Consider the following 21921-nt stretch of genomic DNA (forward strand, 5'->3'; position numbering starts at 1 on the left):
AAAAATGTTGATAAGTGGTATGCAAATGATTAAAGTTTGGCAACACTGGGATAGAGGAAAGATGAATGGACTAGGGTGACGTCCTGTGTTCCAGTCTCACGCTTGTGGTGAACTATCAGGGTGGGCCTACACGTAACTTATCTAAAGCCTGTTAGATGAGAATCTAAGACCTTTAAGACTACTTGCTACCCTAAAATTCTCTGATTCTGGGTTGTGTCTTTGGGTTCTTTATTCAGATGACCTCGTTAGCCTGTTTAATAGAATTTTCTTCTTTTTAATATTAAAACTTTAAAAAGTACATATTTAGTATTTTAAACTTGACATCATTCAAAATCTTTTAAGAAACTTAGTATCACAGTGACAGCAGACAAAAAGAAAAAAAAAATCACCTGTAACTTGTTTTGTCAAGCTCTTTTTTACATGTCCGTTTTGTGTTCTCAGTCCAGACTGCCATGTTCCTTTTTATATGGTTGTAATCAGGTATGTTTTTATAGACCAAGTTTTTGACAGCAGACTTCTAATACGAATTCACATTCTGTCCTTTACATCATGATTACTCTTAGCAAATATGTTTCTTTCATACCTTGCTTTGGTGGCTAATTTTTAAGTGAGTCTTTTGAAATGGTTTAAGGGAGTACAGGCAGTCCGCAGGTTACAAACAAGATCCGTTCCTGTGTCTTTAACTCGAATTTGTAGGTAAGTAGGTAAGTTGGAACAGGTGCAGACAGTTCTTATTTAGCCTTTACTGCAAGAAAATTCAGTGATTTATAAGCTGCACATACAGCAAATGAAGGTCATTGTGATGAATTTGTTGTGAGTAGGGGTTTGTTCAAGTGTTTCAAAGTGAAGGCAGATTTATGTAACATTAAAGGCAAGTAGTTGTCTGTAAGTCTGAGTTGGATGTTTGTAACCTGGAGACTTACTGTACTATGATATTAATCCTTCTTGAGCTCATCTAGTCAATGGTATGGTATTTAAATATCCCTGAATGTTTTACTTAGATACAAAGTTAGGATCTTGCCTATAAGAGAGGAAAAATAGTTAACATATTCTGTTAATTAGTGTCTAATTATGCTTCTTTTATCCAGTATTGGCCGTTTTCTGTTTTTAGTTTCATTTAAAATTTTAATCATCATTAGAATTGTTAGAGCTCACCGAAGAAGATAATGTATTTTCTACTGCAGTTTGTTTTTACATATTGACTTTATAATAGAGATAACAAAGATTTGCCCAAGCTAACAAATAAGCTTCCTTCTCAGTAGCACTGCTGTCTTGCTTTGTGGTCCTTTTGTAACTATAACGTTGTATTTACATAAGCTCCTGGTTGGTATCTCTTGAAATTCATAGTGTTTTCCTTTCTTTTTGCTTATTTCTTTTAAGTTGGCTGAAAATCCTGTGGTATTGTTCTCATATATAGTTTCACAGGTTTTTTGTTTTTTTTTTTGCTTTCTCATTTTTTTTTTTTAGATGTCTATGTTTACTATAATAGCTAGCTGAATCTGGATTTTCTATTTCTGTATTTTGATTTTAAAAATTATTTTAAAAGTATATGGATATAAAATTAGGTTCCTTGATTTATACCATGTTTTAAAGTCTGTAGGACCAAGATTTCAGATTACGGTTTAAAAAAATTTTCTCTTTTCATCATATAGCTTCAAAATTCAGAAAAATGTGTTTAACTATATATAACTTACTGTATATGCCTATCCTGTCTTCTGTGTGTTTATCTCATATTTCCGTTAGATTTTCAGTTCCTTGCCTACTAATACTTTTGTTGTCATAAAATGAATCTGAAGGACATTTCTGAGGAAAGCATATTTTAGTTGATCAGTTAGTTTTAATCTGCCTTTCCCTTTATAAACATTTTTTCTTTTCCAGTCAACGTTGAAGAGGTTATTGACAAATACAGTAGTTGGGCTCTGCAGTTCTGTTTTTTTTTAATTGTGGTAAAAATATATATAACAAACATTTTCCATTTCAATGTTTTTTACATGTACAATTCAGTGAGATTAATTTTGTATATCATGTTGTGCAGCCATAACCACTATTCATTTCCAAATATTTCTAACACCCTTGACAGAAACTCACTGCCCCTCAGCAGTGACTCCTCCTCGGGCCCTCCCTTCTGCCCCTGGTAACTTTGGTAGCTCTACAGTTTTTATTTTGGGTAAATATGAAATTGGAAACTTTTTAATCAGGATAATCTGGACTAGTTTTAGTTATACCTACTTTAAGAACTAGTAGCTCTGTATTTGACATAGACCTTAAGTTTATTTTTTATGTAACTTTTTATCATGGAAATTTTCAGGTGTACACAAATCAGGATCATCTGCACAATGCATTTGGTAAATCTCTTAAGTTTTCTTTTATATTAATTTCCACCCACCTTTTTTCTTTGAGCTCCATGTTATATATTTGTTGAAGAAACTGAGTTATTTTAAATTTTTCTGACTGCATGTTTCAGGTGTCTTTTAACTTGTTTCTCTAGAGGCTTGATTAGAGTTGGTCCAGTTTTCTTGTTACGTCACATCAGGATGCATATAATGCCTGCTTATGTCACTTTTAGGAAGGTTAATTAGCCTGGGTACATAGACCTAACAAAAATGAGTGCATATATCCAACCAAAAGACATGTGCAGGAATGCCCATAGCAGCTTTTTTCAAAATTGCCAAATACTAGAAACAAGTGTTCATCAACAATAGAATGGTAAATAAATTATATTTGTATATGATGGGATACTACTTAGCAATAAGAAATAATTAGCTGATGATGCAATACCATTAATGTTTCTCACCGAAATAATGTTGAGTGAAAAGAGTTAACACAATAGAGAGCATGTGTTATTTAATTTATTTTAATTATTTAATTTCAGATAAAAAAAATTGGCAAAATTTATATCTCATTTAAGCACATTGTAAGACAGACCAGTGAAGCATTACCACCTATTAAAGATTCCTTTCTGTCACAGACTGAGATATCGCCTTTATCGTACACTCAATTTCAATAGGCATTTCAGTATATTTCTATATAGTGTTCCATTGTCGGTCTGTTTATGTACCTATAGTGCATTATTTCAGTTATAGAAGTGTCATAAGCTATTTTAATATCTGACAGGGCTAACACCTTCCCCCAGTCATTACTCTGCTTTTTCAGGGATTTTCTAGCTATTCTTGCTTGTTTATTTTTTCAAATTAACTTTATAATCAACTTGTCTTGCTTCAGAAAAAGGGACTGCGTTAAATTAATAGATTATCTTGGGGAGAATTGGTGCTTTTATAATGTTGAATTTTCCTTTCCAAGAACATGGTTTGTCTTTCCTGTTGCTCACTTCTGTTTCTTTCAGGAATGTTTTATAGTTTTCCCCATGTAGGCTTTGTACTGTTGTTTGTTTATTAAATTTAAGCCTGTTTTATGTTTGCTTTTGTAAATAGGGTCTTATTTTCCGTTCTTTTCTCCATTATTCTTACTGATTATTGTTGTATATACAAAAACTTTTGATTTCTGTATGTTAATTTTGTGGTACCTTTTTACTAATTTTTCTTACTGTTTGAAGTAGTTTTTCCGTTGATTCTGTTGGGTTTTCTAATTAAATAATTATTTTAGTTGCAGATTGAGGCGGAGATAGTTTTACTTTCTCCCCTACCCTAGTCCCCAGTTGTTAATGCCTTCTGATTGCTTTGTCTTGTCTGATTGCATTGACCAGTACCTACACAATGCTGTATAGCATGGGAATCCTTATTTTTCTTGACTTAAATGAGAAAGCCTCATGTATTTTCCCATCGAGGTAATGACTTTTTTTTTAACAGCTATATATGCCTGAAATATAATTTACATGCCATAAAACTCACCCATTGTAACCGTATACTTCAATGATTGTTTTTTTAAGTAAATCTGTAGAGTTGTGCATCCATCACTCCAGTCTAGTTGTAGAACATGTCCATCATTCCAAAAAGTTTCCTTGTGTCCTTTTACAGACCTTTAGGTTGAGGAGTGTCTGAAAGTATATTTATATGTATGTGTGTATGCGTATAATAGGGTTGCTATGAGTTGGAATCGACTTGACAGCAACGGGTTTGGTTTTTTTGGTTTTATGTGTGTGTATATATATGTCCTATACCTATAAAAACCTGTTGTTGTCAGGTTGATTTAGACTCACAATGACCCTATAGGACAGAGTAGAACTGCCCCATATGGTTTCCAAGGCTGAAATCTTTACGGAAGCAAACTGCCACATCTTTTTTCCACAGAGTGGTTAGTGAGTTCGAACTGCCAACCTTTTGGTTAGCAGCCAAGCTCTTAACCATTGCGCCACCATGGCTCCTTCTTACACCTGTATAAATATATTTATTTTATCATTTAGTATCCATTAATTCCTATTTCATTTCCTGTTTTTAGTACAAATGAATACTTTAAAAAATTTTTCTTTTAGACATACGTGGTTAAATCAGCAGGCTCAAATTGTAGCCTGTCTTTGTATGATGAAATAGAGAAAGCTCCTTACAATAAAATACTGCAATATTACAATAAGTAATTTTTTGTATTAGTAAAGGAAGTTGTTCTTTTATATTCTGAATTGTTTTGTCCTATGTTGTTTATTAAAGACAATGGCATTCCCTGTGGATCTGCTGGATAATTGCAGTCATGAGGAATTGGAAACTTCTGCTGAAGATTACATGTCAGACCTAAGGTGTGGGGACCCTGAAAATCCAGAATGTTTTTCTTTTCTTAATAGTACGGTAAGGCATCTGCAGTGATTTTATTCAATCCTTTTTGTCAATTTTATTTATGAAATCAATATTCTTTTATTTTTACCATTTTTAAGTGCTATTCTTTAATTTTTTGAAATCTTTATCAGAAGTTTATTCAGTAAAATGGATAAATACTGGTTGTTTAGCACAGCAGCATAATCAGTTTTTTAAAACACAGACTGCACAGGTTATTGCTTATTGTTTGTCTTATGCCTTTAAAATTATGTATAAGTAACACCACTTTTACTAAGACTGGTTACCCTATTTGAGCTAACTCAGTTAAATTTACTTAGGATTTGGAATTTGTGAGTTTAAAATTTTTTTAGTTAAAAAAATCAGCAAAACACTAAATTATACATTCATCTGTCATGACACTTTTCTCCTATTTTTAAAACTAGTAAAATCACATTTTCTAATTAGTAAGCTGTGATATATTGTGATAGAAAGATCATTAGACTTGGAATCAGTAGAGTTCCACTGTGAATTGATGATGGGCAAATTCCCTAACTTCTCTAGACCTCAGATTCTTCTGGAGTATGATGTTGATGTAACTGATTCTTTAAAGTCTTCTCCAGCACCAACAGTTTATAATTATCCGAATTGTAACAGAGTCTGTAAATGGGGAATTAGTGTTGGATTAAAGAAGACAGAGCAGTTTTAAGGTATTGTAAGTATCTTGCTGGAAAAATAAGTTTATTTAATTGGCTTCTTTTAGTAGAAAATAAATACTTTTCTCCTCATGTAGTCTAAATAACAGTCTAAATAAATAGTCAAGTATGGCTGTTTTCAAATGACTTTATGGGCCTTATCACAACTTTTGTTTTTATGCATATATGTGGCTAGGTACAGTAATATTTATGGAAATAAACTTTCATTTTTTTTCTCAAGACAATAATATTCCTCCAAAAGGATTTACTCTGTTTTTAGAGGCTAGAAATATTATCTTCTATGAAATGAAATGATAGAATTAATGTAGGAAAAGTTTAATAATTTGCCATGTATTTTCTTATTAGACTCTTCACTAATCTTTAACCAATTGTCATTTCAGATTCCTATTAGCCTGTCAAATGTAGGCTTTGTACCTCTTTATGGTGGAGATCAGACCCAGAAAATTCTTGCTCTTTTTGCACCTGAGGATTCACTCACAGGTCTCTTTTTTGATTAATTTTGGTAAAGTGAGGACTTTCTCTCCTGTTAGAAATTTATTAAAAGGTAGCTACATGGAGGAATTTGTTTTTAAAAGAACTTGTTTAAACTGTTCTTTTAGGTAAATCTAATTCTCAGTTGCTAAAATTAAATGCCTAATGGCTGAAATAAAATAAAATAAAAATAGTCTTAAGTGGAACCACTTTGTATTGTAAACTATAATATAGCCGTATAGGGGTCACATAAACCAGAGACTCCATCAGCCTGAGACCAGAAGAACTAGATGGTGCCCAGCTACCACTAATGAATGCCCTGACAGAGAACACAAGAGAGTCCCTGACGGAGCAGGAGAAAAATGGAGTGTAGAACTCAAATTCTAGTAGAAAGACGAGGCTTAATGGTCTCACTGAGACTGGAAGAACCCCAGAAGACATGGCCCCCAGACTCACTGTTAACCCAGAACTGAAACCATTCCTGAAGCCAACTTTTCAGACAAAGAATAGACTGGACTATAATACATAAAATGATAACTCGTGAAGAGTGTGCTTCTTAGTTCAAGTAGATACGCAAGACTAAATGGGCAGTTCCTGTCTGGAGGTGAGATGAGAAGGCAGAAAGGGATAGGAGCTGGTTGAATGGACACGGAAAATCCGGAGTCGAAAGGAGGAATGTGTGTTCACATTATAGGGGAGCAACTAGGGTCGCATAACAATATGTGTATAATTTTTGTATGAGAAACTGACTTAAGCTCTAAACTTTCACCTAAAGCACAATAAAAAAAAAAAGAAAGAAAAAAATATATATATACCCTTATAAAGTATGGATATATTTAAAGGTATCTATATAAAATTTACCTGCTAAATAGTAATATTTATACTTTTAGACTTAAGATTTAAATGTGAATAATCATTTGCTCTCTTTTAGCTGTGGCACTTTACCTTGCTGATCAGTGGTGGGCTATTGATGATATTGTGAAAACATCTGTCCCTTCTAGAGAGGGGCTTAAACAGGTAACAAGACTATACTTCTATAAGTTTTCTTATGAGGCCATTTCACAATATGTTTTCCATAGACAGTGATGGTTTTTGAAATTATTGAGCTCATCTCCACTTTAATATAACCAGGTTATATTAAATCCTCAGAGTTTCATTCTTACGGTGTAACTGGCATTCAAGTTGGGTTTCTTTGGTTTTATGTGGTTCTAAAAATATCTGGGAATTGGATGAGGAAGAATGAATACCTGTGGGTTAGTTGAGCTGTGGTTGCCTTTATCAACTTTAGCTTCTGATTTTCTTATTCTAAGTGGAAAAGCTAATTCTCTAAGTGTGGATGTTGAGATTCTCTGGCCCTTGGAGACTGCTCATTAGGACCTCCTTGGGTGGTCTATATAGTGTTCTAAACAGTGACCAGGTTTGTGAAAGAGCAAGTTTTCCAGTCTCTGCAGGGTTATGGTAGAAGCCAGCTGACTGAAGAGTGTTGCAGGAAGGAAGCTGGTTTTTATTGCTAGAGGTGAAAAGGCTTAAGAGACTTGTCTGATGTTCTGGTTGTTAGAGGATAAATAGAACACTTTGGGGAAAACCCACAGAAACTAAGATGTGAAATGTTCGAGGAGGCAGGCAGAAGTAAAAAGCGTTGAATTATTTGGTGGTTGGAAGAATGTGATTTACAATAAAAGTGGATAGATAGGAAACTTTGACTTGGTAGAGATACTTTAGACTCTTCTTAAGGAGAATACTGACTTTGGAGACGTACTGCTCCATTCTCTGCATAATAATCTGGAGAATTTCTAGAAATTTATAGGTGCGGGAATCCTTATTAATTAATCGCAAGAGGAAGAGACGCTTGTGAGGGGAATAGAGTTGACAAAAATATATATGTACCCTGATCTTCTTCCTTTAGGCCATTTCTAGGAGGGCCAAGTCTGTAAACACTTGTCATATCTGCAGGGTGCCAGCCATTTCTGTTCATTCTTGTGGGGCAATTTAAACAAGTGGAAGAAACAAGGAAAGCACATCTAGAGATTATGAAATCCTGCACTGAAAAGTGAGAAGCTTGCGGGTTACTGGGATGTTTTAATTTTTTCCTTCTGAGTTTGGAACTTTGAAAGAGATAGGAGGATATGAGAATAATAACTCAGTAGGGTTACTTCTGATGTTGCATTCATTCTTTCGGAATGTGCCTAGAGATACCAGAATGATGGGTCCATCTCACAAAGACTAGGAACAATGTTTACACCCGGAGATTTGCCAGTCTGATAAAGAACTTTGAATAAAAAATAAAGGGGAGGAGGGAATTAAAAAACCTGCATAAAGCCATAAAATTGGAGGAGTAGATGGCAGTAAAAGAGTATAACTTGTTCTCCGGAACAGATCTGATAGATAATGAAAGGAGGAAGCATGTATGTGAAAAAAATAAATCTCCTGAGGTGTTAAAATATGATTGAGGTTTGATGCGTTATAGAGGACGTTTGGGTGTTAATGTTAAAGAATGGAGAAAGAGAATATTACTATGGTAGTATATTGTAGCCTGTCTTAGACAAGTGAAGAAACTTCAGGTATTTATTAGGCAACAAGGAGAGGAGTCAAAAACCAAAAATAAGGCTCTATTTGGACTCCTACGGCAGGTATCCTTCAGCCTTAATTATCTTTGTGACAGCATCACCTCTTAAGAGGTAGAGAAATTGGAGAAGGGAGACTGCTTTTCTAGTCAAATCCTGGCCAATAAGGGAGAGTTGGTTAGTAAACTTACAGGAGGAAGTAACTATTCTTGTATTAAACAAACGTAAGACCTTGAACAAGTAATTTTGTTACTATAAGCCTCATTTCCCTCTGCCTTAACAATGTTGTGGTGAAAATTAGATGAGAATGAAATAAAGGTCATAATCTTGTGCCTGAAACGTAGTGCTCAGTGACATAAGGGAGGTCCTCAGTAGCATACTATGCAACTTTATTCTTCTTTCTATCCTGGTCACCATTTTTGAGGGGCCCTGGTGGTGCAGAGGTTAAGTGCTCAGCTGCTAACCAAAAGGTTGGCAGTTCAAACCCACCAGCTGCTCCGTGGGAGGAAGATATGACAGTCTGCTTCCAGAGAGATTACAGCCTTGGAAACCCTATGGAGCAGTTCTACCCTGTCCTGTAGGGTCACTGTAAGTTGGAATTGACTCAAAGGCAATGGGTTTGGTTTTGGGGTGGTCACCATTTTATCCGTTACTTAGATGAAGACATAAATGGCATGCTTATCAGTTCTGCATGGCACAGTGCTGAGTGGGGCAACTAATCCGTGAAGGCAGAAATAAGAAAGAGAAGACTCTAACATGACAGAATTAAATAGGGATAAATGTAAAGTCATACATCAAGATTAAAAAAAAATTAACTGTGCATGTACACAATGAAGACCAAGCTGAAACAGCAGCATGCTTGAAAAAGATTTGGACTTTAGTTAATTAGAAGTAAAATCAAGGTAAGCAAAAAAAGCTAATAACACCTTAAGTTTATCCAGAAAAGTCCCATTGTCTCAGCAGTATCCTCACTGTTTATATCTGCAGTGTCTGCATGCCAGACATGAAGAGAGATGTTGGTGATCTGGAGCAATTTCAAAGGGGAGGACAGGAATGGCAAGAATACCCAAAATAGCATTATATTAGCCATTTCCCTCAGGTGTTCCTAACGATTAGCTTTGGTATGAAATTTAGGGGAACATCATGGCTGTCTTCAAATATTTGTAGGTTTTAATGCTCCAGAATATAAAAGTATATAGTATTTGGGAAATAGATTTCAGCTCAGTATGAGGAAGAATTTTATAACGGTCAGAGCTCCCCAAGGATTGAATAGGTTGTTGCCTTGTAAGGTAGTGAACTGTTTATTTCGTGGGCGTGGGTGTGTGGGTGTGTGTGGGGGTATGTGTGTGGGTGGGTGAGTGGTCTGGGAGATCCCCTACCAGGGATATTTTTGGTCTGGGAGATCCCCTACCAGGGATATTTTTGAAAGTAATGTGTATGTGATTAATCATTTCTCTTTCCATTCAGTTAACTAAGGAGCAAACTTGTCTTCATTTAAGGTGACTGGGAAGGTAGAACAGAACTCTTGTTTTTAGCAGTAAAAGATGTCTGTGGGGAAAAAACACTATTTAATGTCAGAAAGTTGTGGTGTCTCTGTGACCTTGTAGAAAGTATAGGAAATATACTCTTTCCGTTCTATGACCGCCCTGAGTATCTTTTCACTAGACTTCCATGGTGCTACTGTCCTCTCTTATCTGGTCTGGTGGAGGGTGTGTGTGGGGGGGGGTGGGTGTGGGTGGGTGTGGGTGTGTGTCTGAGAGTGTGTGTGTGTGTGTGTGTGTGTGTCTCTGAGGGTGTGTGTTGGGGGCAGGGAGATATTCCTTATAGTTAGACAGCACAGACAGGATTGTTAAATGAACATTTTACCTGGAAAGGATGAGACAGATTCCTTTCCCAAGAGCATAATTATGGCTTTGCTCGTCAAATGAGGTAATTGTCCTGGAAGCCTTAAGGGATGAGAACTATGCTATTTTTTATTTTAATGTCAAGGCTGAAAAGGGGTGAAAAACAGTTGAAGCATACAGGAGGTGTGGGCAGCAATTGGGTGGCAGGGGGAGGGAGACCCTGAGTCCTGGCAGTTAGAAGCAGAAAGAAAACACCGAGTGCTGCCAGAGGAGATAGTGGCGGGATTGGCAGATTGAAAACTACTTTTGCCTGTTTTAGAATTTTGCTACGAGGCATTATTCCATGTGTAATGTGTGTTTGTAGAAATGGATATTATTGGTATGAATGATTAGTCTTATCTCTGTGATGATAAAATGTTTCACAAACCATTGTTAATGTATCAGAGCTGCCTTGAATGCCAGTATGATGTATGGGAACAGGGAGCAAGGTAAATAGCGTCTCTGAATTGATGCATATTGTAAGTGCTGTGCCTGGTGTTTGACTCTCTTTCTCTTCGTAGGTGAGCACTCTTGGGGAGAGAGTGGTTCTGTATGTTCTGAATCGAATTGTTTATAGAAAACAAGAAATGGAGAGAAATGAGATCCCATTTCTGTGTCATAGCAGTACTGATTATGCTAAGATTCTGTGGAAGAAAGGAGAGGCCATTGGGTTTTATTCGGTTAAGCGTACAGGTGAGTGTTTAAAAGTTCTTTAAACTCTGTATTATGGAAACTTAGACCCCCAACTGTATAAATATCCCTGTTAAATTAGTCTCTAGAGAGCAAATTGAGGTGATTTTACTTAATATTTCTTGGGACTACTTTGGTTCTGTCATCCTATAAAAGTGAAGATCGTTAGGAAAGTCTTTTAGAAAAAATTAACAGAGAGGGAGTTTTCTCCACATATGTAGAAAGGTGGTTGTACATTTGAGCCTCAAATTTTTCTGTTTTCCTTTCCTCTCCCTTCCTTTCCTTTATTTAAATGTTACCTTGATTCTACTGCTCTCACTGGTGCTGGCTCCTTTTAAAACGCCAATCCACCTGTGGCCCAAATGCATATCCCTTTTCTGCTTAGCACAGCTGATTCAGGCTGACATATTAAAGAGAAAGTTGGCCAATTATTAAGAAAAACAAAGTGCTTTAATATATATGGAAAATATAAACAGCTTTGAAATCGTTTAGCTTCTAAAGTTTGAATTTCTGATCCTAAGACCCAGCTGTACCCTACCCCTACAAGACTAGCACAACTTCACGCTTGCTGTGCCTGTTTTCTTCTTGCAGCTCCCTGAGGGTTGCTGGAGCCAGGATAGATTCTGGCTACCTAACCTTGCTCTGTGTGCATGCCCTCTGCCCTGCCCCCATCTTGCAGCCACCAAATAAAAACGTCTGCCTTATTTTGCCCCTTAACCAAAAGATCTTTCACAGAGGACACACATTGTTTTCCTTTCTTTTTTCCATTTCAAACCTTCCAAACTTAGTTCTTCTGTTCAGAGCAGCTGTGACTGATACCTTATCACATAATTAGTACACATTTATGATGAGAATTGGTGTATATAGTCAATAAAAGGAAGATCACTTTTTTCACAAGATTTGAAAAACTTATGTGTCATTTACAATGGTTTTGCTTTATAGTAAATACTTTGGATCTCTCTTAGTATGCTATTTTATTCTTGTATAAATCTCAGATAGAACCAGTGTTTTCTGTAACTCCAGAAAGATTTCATGATTCTCTACAGGGAGAATCCTAATTCTTGTTAAATGGAAGCTTTCTGCTGTATTGCGTAAAGGGCAACATTCCTTTTTAAAATATTTTACTAAATTTGGAGATGTGTGATTTCATTGCTTTATGCTTTATTTTATTAAAGGTTAATTCCCATGATAATTGAAGGCTTGTTGCTGCTCAGATTGGTTCCAGGGGAGTTTCCTACCTGAAACTAGCTCAGAGACATTTGAAACACATATGAGTTCTTAATACCTTTTTATTTAGGGCTTGCTTTTGATGAGACACGATGGTTAAAGGCATAGCATTCCCCTTCATTATTTCTGATCAGTATTTGATTCTAGGCGTATGCTCCTCTTCGTTTTATGTACATTTTGGGCCTCCTCCTCTCCTTTGGGACAGGCCTCCATCTTTACTTGTTCTAGTCATTAACTCCATTTTATATCTTCAGGCTTCCAAGTGCTGCTGTATCCACCACTTTTGGTACCTTTCAAACTTCTATACTAGTTGCCTTGCAGCCTTAGTATTTATTTTAGTTCTTTCCTCCTTTATTGACTCTCATTTAACAATGGAATTAGGTGTGTTTATAGGGTAGCTATAAGTCAGAATCGACTCGACAGCACACCACAGCAACTACCTACTAGCCTTTGAGCCAGTAACCATTTCCTTCCATCTGGAAATGCTTTTTCTACAAAGGAAACCCAAGTAGAGTAAAATATTTTGGAAAAAAATGTCTAAAACAAGTACTAAAACATTTTGTTTAGCAGTATTTCTGTTATCTATATTGGTACATCTATATATATACTAGTAGCAAAATGATAAAATATTTATTAAACAGATTTGTAGCTGAATGAGACTTCTGAAATTATCTTTTTTTAAATTAAATAGCAAATCAATTTATGAGAATATTAATTGGTACATGAAAGTAGCTTTGACATATAAAAGAAGACGTTGTGAGGTCAAATACTTTTGTAACCCATTGCCATCAAGTCTATTCCAACTCATAGTGACCCTATTGGACGGAGTAGAACTGCCACATAGGGTTTCCAAGGAGCGGCTGGTGGATTTGAACTGCTGACCTTTGGTTATCAGCTGAGCTCTTAACCATTGCGCCACCTGGGCTCCAGATTCTGTTATAGTACAGTGAAATTCCAGAAACTATATAAATTCCTTTTTTGCCTGAAATAAAGAGATTGCTGTCAAGAACTTAGTTTTGTTGTTGTTGCTTTGTTTTAGGTGGGGTTTTTTTTGCGTGGGGGTTAGGTAGATATTTTATTGTAAAGATATTTGTGCTTTTTTTGTTTTTTTCTCCTCTGTTATTGTATTTTTATTGTGCTTTAGGTGAACGTTTACAGCTCAAGTTAATTTCTCATACAAAAATTTATGCACATATTGTCATGTGACACTAGTTGCAGTCCCTACAATGTGACAGCACACTCCCCCTTTCCACCCCAGGTTTCTTGTGTCCATTCAGCCAGCTCCTGTCTCTTCCTGACTTCTGATCCTGCCTCCGGACAGGAGCTGCCCATTTGGTCTCGTGTATCTACTTGAACTAAGAAGCATGCACTTCACGAGTATTATTTTGTGTTTTATAGTCCAGATCTAATATTTGTCTGAAGAGTGGGCTTTGGGAATGGTTTTAATTCTGGGTTAACAAAACGTCCGGGGGCCATGGCTTTGGGGGTTCCTTCTGTCTCAGCCAGACCATTAAGTCTGGTCTTTTTACATGAATTTGAGTTCTGTACTCTGTTATTTTAATGTCTCCTTATTTATTCCTTTAAGATAATATTTCATTATTTTTCCTTGTTATTTATATGATCTTTTCCACTTTCCAAAGGCTCCAAAAACATCAGATGTTCAAAGTGGTCTCTATTAAAGTAGTGCTTATTTTGCAGTTGAAAGTGGGGCCTTCTGGAAATAATTGCTTGGGTTCCAGAATTTATCTAATTTGTTAGTAAAATAAATGTTTTCATGTTTTTGATCAGCAATTGTTTACTTCCTGTACTGATTCTGTTATCAGATATTTTGAAAAAGAACATGACACTGAGTTTGAAGATACTGTCAATGTTTTCAAGCTATGGGTAATTTTTGAAAACTCTTGTTCATGCCCCTGATGTCCTTAGTTACAGTACACGTTGCAGTAAATGATTGGCTGATTGGCTGAGATCTGAGCTTAAACTCTAGGGAGAGATCAGAACAAAGAAAAGCAGTGTGATTCATAACCTAAACAACTAATATCACCACCCCACCAGTCCAAGCAAGTGAAAGGATTCGTAAGAAATTTGAAAATATACCTTATTAGTCCCATCCTGTTTCATTTACATACCCAAAGAATTTGAGTTTGAGCCTGAAGAAATATTAATGAAATAATTGGGACAACTTATTCAGCCAAGCCAATTTACTGTTGAAACTCCACTACTCTTCTATGTACTATACAACTCCAAGATTATCTTTAAAAAAGCCAAGATTTGATGTAAAGAAGATTTGAGTATTGTCCCAGAGATTTTGGGTTTAGTTATAATATTGCCACTGACTTGTAAGTTATTTAATGACTACTCAGGTTTCACTTTTCTTCTGTAAAATGAGTGGTTTGCACTTGACCAGATGATCACTGAACCTTCTGGCTCTGAAGTTTTTGATTCTGCACTTGGAAGTTAGAGCATGAATAGGCTGAAATCCATGGTCTCAGGAGTGGTTTTAAATTAGAAAACTGAATTTAAAGAGAAACAGATCACACCTTAAAGTTGAAAGACTGTTATAGTAAAGGAAGTACCTGCAGTCTTGTCAAGAGAAGAGTCAGTAGAGTAGATGAATATAGAGTGTTTTATCATCCAAACCTCAGTGCATAACCATGGGGCATTAGGCTGTGGTACAATAGGAACAAAATACCTTTCAGTGGACAAATTATGAAAGCAGTCTCAAAAATTCTTCAGCTATTCACTTATATGTTAGTATTTAGGATCAAATGCTTTTTATGGCTTATTTCATTCTTAGTACGTTACACTCATTTTTTAAGGTTATCTATATTTTCAAGTTTGAGGATTACCTTGCTGTTATTCCCTAAGCATAGACTGGACAACTTCTGGATTCTCTTAATTTAAAAAATAAATAAAATAGATATGTAGTGTGTAGTCATGGTAACAGGTGCATGGTTTGTATCAAACTAGAATATATACAATTTTTTGAATAACATTCCTTTTGGTTAGCAGCTGAATGCATGACCACTGCTCCACCAGGGCTCCATTTCTAAGGCTATGATAATTTAATTATACCTAATATAATTAAATATAGTAGTTATATAATGTAACTAATAAGAAGCAGCTGTTTGCATGTATTTCTCATGATCTTCCATGTGTCTTGGCACTAACCTCACAATCTGCTTGGATAATATTTCTTTTGTAGTTGTCATTATTGCTTATAGGATATATCATACCTTCGCAGGATCTGTGGCCATCAGTTCAGTCCCCTCTGGCTGTCAAGTTTGGTTTTCATTATACTTGTCGATCTTTTAGGCTTCCAGAAACAGATCATGCCTAGTAAAAAAGGCATCGGTTATTGAGCACGCTATGCCAGGCATTGATTGTGGAGTTATAGTTTACGTCTCTACTTTCCTATATTATAGTTAGTTTTACAGTGACTTGTGATCTTAAGCCAAGTTACATTATACCCATCCCCATGATCAAGGACATTCCCTCCTCTCTTCGCCCTTCTCATGTTACTCTGAGAGAAATGCTTATCTTGGTAAGTGGAATTACTGATACTATACTTCTTCCCTTTCCAGTGATCCAATAGATCGACCAAGTTGATAACAGCATTTACTCCTGGGAATAGAACACTCAGAATGCTACCTCCTCATGGACTAAATTGCTAAGCAATCTTTATTTTTCATATTTTTTAGGGCTGACAATATGTCTTGTATTACTTCATTGGGACCAATTCCTCTTTCTCCATGTCAACAATAGATTTTAATATGTAGTTTTCTCAGTGATAGAAGATTGCTGTAGTATTATTGGAACAGTGGTTGGCCAGCTCACTAGAGTCTTTGTATGTTGACTCTTTTAGACTGCTGTGAATAAAGTTACAGTGCCATAGAATCTACAGTGCCATAGAATCCCACCATCTTCTTATACAGTTGTGAAATTTTCATAGCCCAAAGCACGTGTTGTTTCTTCACCTCCCAGTTTCCTGAGCCAGCTCAAGACTAAGTGTTTATTGTCAGTGTTAAAACCCAATACTCTTGATTCTTTTTGTCTTAGAATAGGTTCTGACATGGGGGTCTCTTAAATATTAACTCCATAGAATTTTTCTTAAAACTGGTAGGTGGAGGAAACAATCTTATTACCAATTACAGAAAAGATTTCTCTTGTCAGCTTACATGTGATGCATGGTAATTGACTAGAAATGTCAAAGTGTTCTTGTCAGTAGTAATCTGGGCAGAAGTTTCGTAATCCTACTTTGAAGCTTTATTTTTAAAGCCATTTTTTAAAAATCAAAGTAAGTGTATCTGGGGTTTGTATATTGAGGCTTATATTGTATTTTATAATCTTAAATTCTTATAAATAATTATCTCCACAGTAATACAGCTACATGATCAGACCTTGCATTTACTAAATAATTTTAGCAATAATAATACGTTAGGGCATATATGTATATTGCCAGTATGATTAATGGTCTAATGTCCTGAATTTCTAGATGTTTCATTTTATAACATCTTTGAGTTTTTTGTTCATAAGTTGGTGTACTCTTGGTCATAATCTGTTCTTTTAGTCAGCCTTTTAAGTATAATCTCAAATCATATATGTATTATATCTTGTAAGTATAATTCTATATTTTTAAAGTTTTCTTGTACAGTAGAAGTTGTGGCTAAGGAGTAATAAATAATTTAATTCAGAATTATCTAGATCTAATAAAAATTGATTAAGAAAAAGAATAAGAAGAATTAAATTAGTTTCTAAGAGTAGAGGCCGTTTCTTAAGGTAGAAAAATCTATATCCTTGTCTTCGTTTTCCCTCTTCTGAGAATTCAGAAGGGAAAATAATGTATCTTTTCCTTCAAATATTGATAGCAACATTTGAGTGGAAACTTAAAACATGTAAAATAGTTAAATATGTAAAAATGGAAAAATAGACTAAGAAATAAAGATAATTGCTATTATCTTGATAATTGCTGAATCTCAGAATTATTTGGCTTTATTTTCTTAAATATAAATATATTTGAAAACTATACGTAGCATATAACTTGCTGCCTTAATTTCTTTATTTAAAAAAATTAGTTGTGTTTGATAAGAACTTGCTAATTTTATTTCTCTTTATTACACAGTTCTTTATCATTGTGAAGCTTTCAGTCCTTAGCCTTTGATTAGTAGAAATACATCACAGGAATATTATACTCATTTTGTTTTCATTCAGTTCTGGGGCTCACAAATAGAATAGAATTATAATATTTCTTTTATTCTTTAAATAAAACAGTAAGCAGACTGTTGCTAGTAATTTATCTTAGAAAGGAAATGCCTGAGAATACCTTTTTCTTTTTTTAGAGTTAAGTATATTAGTTAACATTTTCCAATCTTCATATTTTTACCTATTGAAATAAAATACTCTTTTCAGTAGGAAAGACAACCTTCCACCCCAAAAGAAAACATGACTTTATCTTTCCAGGTAAAGAGCAGTAAAACGTTTCCGATCAAGTTCTGTGACTTAAAAAAAATAAATCCAGACTAACTTAAAACTTTTATCCTAGTTATCTTTAAGATGAAAATTTGTGTAAGGATCCACATACTGCTTTTAGAACCATTTCACTATAAAATATTAGCAAAGGGAGATGCTCTCGCGCTCGCTGTCTCGCTCTCGTTCTCTCTCTCGCTCTCTGTCTCTCGCTGTTTCTATCGCGCTCGCTCTCGCTGTCTCTCGCTCTCTCTCTCGCTCGCTCTCTCTCTCTCTCTCTATATATATATGTATGTGTTTGTGGCTTCATATCTTTTACAGGTGCCCACAAGATTTTATTTAGCCTGTTTTAATGGACAGTGACTTTGACTGTCTCTGTTTAAATACAGTATAAGGTTGTTTTATAGTTATCTTTTAGAGGGTCATCTTAGTTCTCTATTTATTTGAGGAGGGGAACCTCATCATTTCTTTTCTTTGCACCAAAAGTAGATAACTTAGCTTTGTGAAATGTGGGCTTGGCAAAGAGAACAGATAAATGTCTTAGGAAATTTACAAATCATTGCCAGCCTTGGATTTGCATGGTCCCTGTGTTTACACGAGATCAGAGATACTAAATCCATAAATACCTTTGTGTTTTATGGCATAGCATTAAAGATTTAAAGGAAAGCACTTGATGAAAGATAACTGAAAACTTACATGGTTGCAAAATCAGATATTACAGCTTTTCCATCTGTTTAGTCTATATATAGCAAAACACCTACCTGCAAAAGTAACTTAGAAAAGGATGCAAATCACAGAGAAAGTTTCTTAGGACAAAGACGAGAGTGTAAACAGGGTAAAGAATTGTTCTAGTTAAAAAGTTTTCCAAGAATCACTGTGCTAAGTATTATATATTTAGTTCATTCATGGCACCGTTAAGTATTCATTTGCCTTATATACGAACTTTGTATTCAGAATCTCCATTCAAGTTACATTTATAACCTGGGGATTCTGTCACACACATCCTTTTGCAAAGACTTCTCAGGGCTTTATAGTTAAAATTTGGATGTCATATAGAGGAGCTTAAATGGGCAGGGGTTGGTGGGGTGTGGCTATAGCTTTGATGCCTTGGTTTAAGATGGTGAACACGTGCATCAGCCTCCACTCCCACTTGCAATATCACCAAATTGTCAGCAAAGAAATTTTTGAAAAGCATAAATCCAAAATGGCAAAGTGAATAGGAGTGAAGGTAATAGCAACAAAATTTTTTAAGCTAGAAAAATGGGTGGGCATGTGGTAACTGAATCCTAAGCTGCCAGTGGAGAAGGCAGAAAGCAACCAAATACATATGCAAAACCTTTAAAAGATTTGGTTATTATAACACCGGCTACTTCTGGAAGGTGGGGCTAAAAAGAGAAAGATTGATGGAAAGTCTTTTCCCTAACATAACATAGCTAGACTACTGTTCCAACCTTGCTCTGGCAAAAAAACATACTCCTGGGGGTACTCGAACACTTTGAGGTGTGATGGCATAGTTTGTTTTAAGGGAATAAATTACCAGATCCGTAACATCTATATTTACTTTTGATTAAAATTGATCCATCTGAGAAAGTGCTTGCTTACAAAATGTTTGTTTTTACAGTCTTCCGTCTTCTACTTTTCAAAATGAAAATACGCTTTTCATCCATCCTTAATCTTACCATAGTGTACTAATCCTGAAGTTGTAAAGACTTCCAGAAGTGCCACCAAAAAAAGAATGTGGCGGGGTGGGGGTGGATTCTAAGGTGGATCAGTGGAGACAGTGATTGAATTTAATGCCTAGGTAGTATCCTTTTGCAACTCCAGGTGGTTTTTCTTTCTTTGCTTTCTACAAAAGGGAAAGAGGATATAATTGAATTGTCAGGTGGCAGATTATTGAAAATAGTTTTTGATAATAGACCTCTGTGTGATAACTCTTAAGAGAGATCGAAGAATTGAGTAGTGTCGCTATAACAAAACTTTTTCTGATCCCCTCTACTGTTTATTTGGCCGTGTTCTGAAGCATTTATAGTCATAAAATTAAAAAAAAAAAAAAAAAGTAGTAGAATTAATGCTGAACCCTGTAAAAATCTAGTAGTAATATTCATTCATGGATTCAAAACCAATGATAATAACAATAATAAAAAGGTAAATTCTATTTCATTAAGACATGTCGCTACATTAAAATTTTAATTTTTACTTAATAATTAGTTTTCCAAATGCATATTTGTGTTTTGATCCATTGTGTACTAATATTGATTATAGTGATAATTCAAGATTTCTTCTGAGTTGATATTTAGAATTTGGTTATAGATTTAAAAAGTTCCAAGCAGAAAAATTTTACATGAAGATAATGCTCTGTAGAATATGATGGAAATAGAAGTTCAAGGAGAAGAAGGAACAATGTAAAATTTCTGAATGTTAAGGAATTGTTTAATAGTTAAGAATATTCAGTGGATGATGACAGCTATCAAATTGCATTCGATACATTTAAAAGAGTGATGTAGTTTTTGTTTTTTCTTAAGTCAGTATTGTTTATTTTTGCAAAGGGAAAAATAGTAACTTTACAGTGGAGAAATCTGGGAGACACCATGTTAACCAATGGATCATGGTTAACATCACCTGTAATAAGACGTCCTTGTACCCCTTTGATAAAATGTACTGACAAGGACACAACGTCATTTCTGTGGTGTTTTTACCCAAAATCCATGACCTCAGTGTTATCATGAGAAAACTTAGAGAAAGTCAAATTGAGGGTTATTTTCCAAAATAACTTACTGTTAATCTCCAGAAGTGTCATGTGAAAGACAAGAAGAGATGGAGGGATTGTCAAAGACGAGAGGAGGCTAAGGAGAGATGCAACTAAATACAGTGCAGGATCCTAGTTTGGTTTCTGGAATAGAAAAAGGACATTAGCAGAAAAATTGGTAAAATTTGTGTAAGGCCTGTAGTTTAGTTAATAGTGTTGCATCAATGTTAATTTCCTGATTTTAACAGTAATACTTCGGCTATGTAAAATGTTAATATTAGGGAAGCTGGGTGAAGGGTAAACTAAAACTCTTTGTGATATTTTTGCAACTTCTCTAAAGTCCAAAATTATTTTAAAAATAAATAGTTTTTAAAAAGTTGACAATATGCCATAAATTACTTCCTTTATAATTTTTGATACTTGAGATGAAAATTTTAGATATTACCAAAGATATGTGAATACATAGTATTTAAAATTTATTTTAAGGGTTACATGAGCAAAAACATTTTGTCTGAGGAATTTGACTAGGCGAAGGGGGAGGTGGGGGAAGAAATAAGTGCTTCCCCTGGGAAATGACAGAGCCAGATCATCCTGTTGTGAAGCTCACTGGTTGTAAGCCTCACCATGCACACAGAGCTTCTAATTGTTTTTTTTTTTATGTCTCATTTTTAACTATGAACAAATAGACATAATTTACTGATATGAATGATGGCTATCAAAACAGCAACAAAATAACACTTTCAAAGTGACAGATGAAGGAAAAAAAAAATCGTTAACATAAGAATAATCATTTCACCCATGAAATGAGAACAAGAGCTATTAAAAGAATGCTCATAGAGCTCTTGGAAATTAAAAGGTAAGATCAGAAATTAAAAGTTCAATAGAAGGAAGATAAAGTTGAGAAAATTGATTAGAAAGGAGAGGAAAAACAAATGATAGAAAATAGGAAAAACATAAAATTAGAGGAACAGTATGAATAATAGATGTTCATTCCAGAAAGAGAGGAGAGAAAATGGAGGGAAGAAATCACCAATTGAAGTAACTCAAGAGAATTTCTTAGAAGTATGAAACATGAATTTCTGGATTGAAAGGGCCCATGGGCATCATCACAGTGGCTTAAAATAGACCCATACCAGGATACGTTATTAGGAAATTTCAGAACCTGTGGGATAGAGAAGATACTTTCTGTGCCTCCAGTGAGTGAAAGATTTATATAAAGGATCAGGAATCAGAATATTAGCTTTCTCAATAGCAATACTGAAAGCTTGATGTGGAACAGTGCCTTTAGGATACTGAGGGAAAATGATTTCCAATGAATTCTATACCATCAGATTTTCTATGAAGTATGAGAGTAAAAGAAGGAAATTTTTAGATGACCACACTCAAAACAATTTAACCTCTTAGGTACCCTTGTTCTACTAAAACAAGAAAGATATTGGATGAGGAGGCGGGAGCTAA

The 21921-nt window shown here is 35.1% G+C and overlaps 1 protein-coding gene across 1 annotated transcript in view; it reads left to right on the plus strand.

The window, feature by feature from the left end:
- Positions 1 to 4604: 4604 nt before the first annotated feature.
- FAM169A (family with sequence similarity 169 member A) overlaps positions 4605 to 21921 on the plus strand; it is a 56884-nt gene continuing 39567 nt past the window's right edge. Inside the window, exons 1-4 of the mRNA XM_004374576.1 lie at positions 4605 to 4736; positions 5797 to 5896; positions 6819 to 6904; positions 10856 to 11027. Of these exons, the coding sequence (XP_004374633.1) occupies positions 4605 to 4736; positions 5797 to 5896; positions 6819 to 6904; positions 10856 to 11027 (490 nt within the window). The remainder of the gene's footprint in view (positions 4737 to 5796; positions 5897 to 6818; positions 6905 to 10855; positions 11028 to 21921) is intronic.

Source organism: Trichechus manatus, unplaced genomic scaffold (assembly GCF_000243295.1).
Source record: "Trichechus manatus latirostris isolate Lorelei unplaced genomic scaffold, TriManLat1.0 scaffold00029, whole genome shotgun sequence".
NCBI lineage: Eukaryota > Metazoa > Chordata > Mammalia > Sirenia > Trichechidae > Trichechus > Trichechus manatus.